Source organism: Hakea prostrata, chromosome 10 (assembly GCF_041222555.1).
Source record: "Hakea prostrata isolate BN-2017 chromosome 10, UWA_Hpros_2, whole genome shotgun sequence".
NCBI lineage: Eukaryota > Viridiplantae > Streptophyta > Magnoliopsida > Proteales > Proteaceae > Hakea > Hakea prostrata.
Window position 1 is genome coordinate 7,324,424 of NC_142609.1, and position 4,827 is coordinate 7,329,250.

Sequence of the window (4,827 nt, forward strand, 5' to 3'; positions counted from 1 at the left end):
TCAGCTCTAATTCTCCAAGTCCAGATCATCTCCCCGACGGCTTTACAACCACACATTATGTGGGGCCCACAAGTAAAAAACAATAAAACATTTTTTAAAATTTTTTTTTATCACCTAATCCTGTGGGTCCCGGTAGTGTGGTTGTAAAGCCATCAGGGAGCATAGATGGGGAGATGATCCGGACTCTAATTCTCCTGCCTTTATTGATTAAAATCATTATCCCAAAACAATTTGCATAGAGTGGAAGGTCTTTTTTCCTTTTTTCTTTTTTTTTTTTGTAAATAATGCAATCCGAAAGTCAGTGATGTGAACCTGAGCTCTTAATTTGCTGTGTGGATATCTCCTGTATGGTTCTTAGACTCCAATAAATGTTGTTTTTAAACTCTAATAGTTTTGATCTTCTCACCCTCATAATCATAATCATTGAATTTGAAAATTTTCAATAGAGTTTTTTACATGAGCCCCCTCCATTTTTATGTAAAACAAACCACACCCCCCTCTAAAATCAAAACCTTGCAAATATCCCCTCCACCATTAATCCCGTTACTTAGGACTGTTAAATAATTTAAATATGACCATATTACCCTCAATATGGTAACGTTTAAACTTTTTATTTTCAAGAATTTTTTACATGAGCCCCTCCATTTTCATGGGAAACAAGGTGCACCCCCCTCTAAAATAAAAAACCTTGCAAATACCTCCACCGTTAACCCTGTTACGTATGACTGTAAACTAATTTTAATATGACCATATTACCCTCAAATATGGTAATGTTTGAACTTCTTATTTTCAAAGTCATACCACCTCACTCCTCATAGTTCCTCACGATGCCTCGTAATCTGTCATCACCACTGCCAATCAACGCCCACGATTACCACTGAAGGAACATTTGAGGAGAAGCAGTGCGAACCTCATCTTGAGGAAAAGAAACATTGCAGGAGAAGAAGAAAAAAAATGCAAATGAGGTACGTACTGCTTCTCCTCAAATGTCCCTCCGGTGGTAATCATGTGTTGATTGGCAATGGTAATGACAGATTACGAGGCATTGTGAGTAACTGTGAGGACTGAGGTGGTATGGCTTTGAAAATAAGAAGTTCAAACATTACCATATTTGAGGGTAATATGGTCATATTAAAATTATTTTACAATCCTACGTAACGGGGTTAATGGTGGAGGGGGTATTTGCAAGGTTTTTGATTTTAGAGGGGGGTGCGCATTGTTTCCCATAAAAATGGAGGGGGCTCATGTAAAAAATTCTTGAAAATAAAAAGTTCAAACGTTACCATATTTGAGGGTAATATGGTCATATTAAAATTATTTAACAGTCCTAAGTAACGGGGTTAACGGTGGAGGGAGTATTTGCAAGGTTTTGATTTTAGAGAGCGTGCTGTTTGTTTCACATGAAAATGGAAGGGGCTCATGTAAAAAACTCATATCAATAATGTAAACCTCAATTCTGTCAAATTGTTAAAATGATAAACACACATCTAGCGACCCAAAGGCCAAAGATACATGGAAATCAACACTACTGATCATGAGCTAATGAAAATTTGAACTAAGCCAAGTTGCAGCTTGGCATCAACCCCTATGATCGAAATATATTCCATCATCAAGGGTACTTCTTGTTCGACAAGCATGCAGCCAATGCCACATCACCCTCTATAAAGGACCGTGACCAAATGATGGGGTTCCTTCCGCAAAGGTCTTGATCTCCTTTCTCAAATGAAACACCGGGTAAACCAATTCGGATCCTCACCTCGTGAGGTTAGGGGATTGTGTTCTCTTTAAACTTTTCTATCACAAATTCAGCAAGAAAACTTATTTTTTACCTTAGACATGGTGAATCTAAGATGATCCTTTGTACTAAATATATGATGGAAAAACGTGAAAAAAACACAATTGAGAGTAAAAGATCACTACTTCTAGCAAACTAGGATTCTCCATAACCATCACACATGCTGGTTAACGGCGCCATAAAAAATAAGGTATGCAAACTGGGGTTCTCCATACACTTCAACATGTCGGTTAACACTATAAGCAAAGTTTTTGGTTGCAAAATTCTGTAGAATTAGGTTTTGATATTTACCATCTAAGTGCCATAGAATCTAGTTCCGCTAGAATCAAATTCGAAATATAAAAATTGTTTGGTTGGTCTTCGTTCTTTATTTTTATCTATTTTTACAAAATCAGTACTTCAAACCATATTTGGTCAATTGCAAAAATCATTTGGTGACCAATAGATATAATAGATTTTGGTGCTATAAAATACGCTTGATATGATTTTTTTTAATAGTTTTAAAATTTGTATTGAAAAAATACATATATGAGTCATCTCCTATATGTGTGCAAGTTGTATAATTCCCTCAATCGCTAGAACCTCGTATGGACATAATTTCGGCAATGCCTATGTTAAAAAAATAAAAAATAAAACAAAATAAAAATACAACTTTGTACTTAAAAAAACGAAGAGAAAGAGAGAGAAAGCTCATAAAGTCATTAAGAAGATGAATATCAATACATCAATAACATTTACCGAAGTATAACCAAGAATCCACTACCCACCTTTGGAATTCTAGGAAGGAATTTAAGAGAGAAGCGAACTTAGCAAGGTAGGTATTCCACTCTCAAAGCCTTCAAGGTAGGAATCTAAAAGTCTATTTATTACATTTTATAATCAATAATTATAATTTTACAATTTAATAATTAAAGAAATGAATTAGTATTTTTTGGAGAACTGACATTTGAAAATATTTTTTCTTTCAAAGCCTTCGAAAAAAGGATAAATAAAAAAGACCTTTAATTTTATTTTTTTTTCTGTATCTTCTAACCCTTCATCTTCTTTTGTATAATATTATGGTTTTTATTTTACCACAACAAATCAAAACAATTGTGCTTCAGAAAATAATAATTAATAAGTCAGAAAATTAATTATTTTATTTTCACTTTTATAACCATAGATAAATTAAAAAAACAGCTTTTATTTATTTTCATTTATATTTATATATCTGCCACGTAGAAAATTACTAGCACAAAAGTAGACTCATTTCAATTCGAGACTAGATGTCATTTTCAATCATTTGTATTTTAGGAGCCAATATATATATATGAGGAAATTAATTGATTGCGAGCCCAATTCATAAATTAAAGTAAAATGTTACCATCAGAAACAAAGAATAAAAAGTACATCAAGCTTCAATTTAAATTTTTTTTATTTTTTTATTTTTTTATTTATTTTTCTTTGTACAAAAAGACTTTATTAAGCTGGGAATTGAGATATTAATATGCCTTAGCAAGAGTAGAACATACGACCTCTTCACTAAGAGGTGTTGGTTTCACCACTAGAACAGTTCTGTATCGGCATCAAGCTTCAATTTTAATCCCAAGGAAAACGTCCGTAAGAACCGACTTTGAGTGTAGTGATGCCCTCACCAAATCCAGACCCTGTTCACACAATAAATCTCAACCTTAGAAAAAAAACAAAAAACAAAAAACATTTAAAAAAATTAAAAAAATAAATAAATCAAAACAGACTTGAGTTTGTGTGTTTGTGTGAATTTGAGTACCTCTTCCATGCCCAGACGAACGGCCCTGTCTTCCAAGATGCTGATGTCCTTGATTTCGTTCTTATTAAGAAAAGTAATACCAGAGATAATAGACATTGGCTTCACCTCCAAATCATCAGTAATCATGTACACCGCCTCCTTCACATATCCTTTTCTTCCACCACCACCGCTTTCTTCTCCAACTGCCGTCGAGCTTACTCCGTCAACAAAAAAAGTCTCAGTCATCATATCCCCTCTACAGCAACCACACTTAGCCCCCTGAATGTTGCTCACATAATTCTTGCAATGATTTCTAATATCATGCTGGCAATAAAAATCACGATTATCATTCTTACCACACCGATAATAGGTCGGCTTCACCGGTTGTCTGCTCTCCGAGTTGGAATTATTGCCTTCGCCACCGTTCTGGATAAGCAGTGTTTGCGCTTGATTACCAGCAGAACCAATCTGGGGTTCCAGAAGCAAGGATTTATCCACTTTCGGTTGCATGTAAAGCTTATCCAGGTTTACTACACTGGAATAAAGATTGCCGACGCATCCAGTGGTTGTTTGGGTTGGGGTAAGGAGCCTGATTACGGTGCCGAGTGGTAAGGTGAGGAGGCTGAAGAGGAAATCCACAGAATCCTTTCCTGCTTCGGCGAAGAGGACCTTGTTTCTCTTCTTGTCCACCAGAAGCTTTAAGCTCATTTCAGTTGCCATATGTCGTCGGTTAATTTCCTGAATCCTTCTCCTCTTCTTCTTCTAACTCGATCGAATGCAGGCAGAGGAGAGGAGAGGAAGCAGGAAGGTGCTGTCCCTGCCCCTGTCTCTCAACCTATTTTATCTGGTTTCTATGGACAATGAAAGTGATCCTGCGTGCGCTGATTCCTCGTACCAATCGTCAATATTTTTTCCGTCATCCCCACTCCATACCAATCGTCAATATTTTTTCCTTCACCCCCACTCCATACCAATCGTCTTTGGCTTCTTACTTTGATTCCCAAAGGGAATACTCGGTGTCTTTTGCTGACTACCGTCCGATTGTAGTGAGCTCCATCATCTATCTATCAGGTGATAGGCGAAGATTATGACTAATCATCTGATCAAAGCTGTCATGCCCTTGTTAGTCGATCATTTGTCAAGCCGCTTTCATGAAGGGCTGGTGTATCAGTGACAATATTCTTCTTTGTGAAAAGCTGCTGCGTAACTATCACAACAATAAAGAAAAAAAAGGCATCCCTTGCTTTGCAGTCAAGATTGATCTTTACAAAGTCTATAACTCTAT

General features: G+C 36.0%; 1 protein-coding gene across 1 annotated transcript; it reads right to left on the minus strand.

The window, feature by feature from the left end:
* Positions 1 to 3,130: 3,130 nt before the first annotated feature.
* LOC149001782 (uncharacterized) lies at positions 3,131 to 4,467 on the minus strand. The gene is made up of 2 exons (XM_089138132.1): positions 3,564 to 4,467; positions 3,131 to 3,441 (listed from the first exon to the last, which is right to left on the minus strand). Exons 1-2 carry the CDS (start codon positions 4,260 to 4,262, stop codon positions 3,361 to 3,363), a joined length of 780 nt encoding a protein of 259 aa, XP_088994258.1. The 5' UTR covers positions 4,263 to 4,467; the 3' UTR covers positions 3,131 to 3,360.
* Positions 4,468 to 4,827: the final 360 nt, after the last annotated feature.

Bases quoted from the DNA above. Each gene is read 5' to 3' on its own strand.
- LOC149001782 (XM_089138132.1), bottom strand. From the start codon at position 4,262: ATGGCAACTGAAATGAGCTTAAAGCTTCTGGTGGACAAGAAGAGAAAC. The intron at 3,442-3,563 runs GTACTCAAATTC...TTGTGTGAACAG, and splicing joins TTCGTCTGGGCATGGAAGAG to GGTCTGGATTTGGTGAGGGC.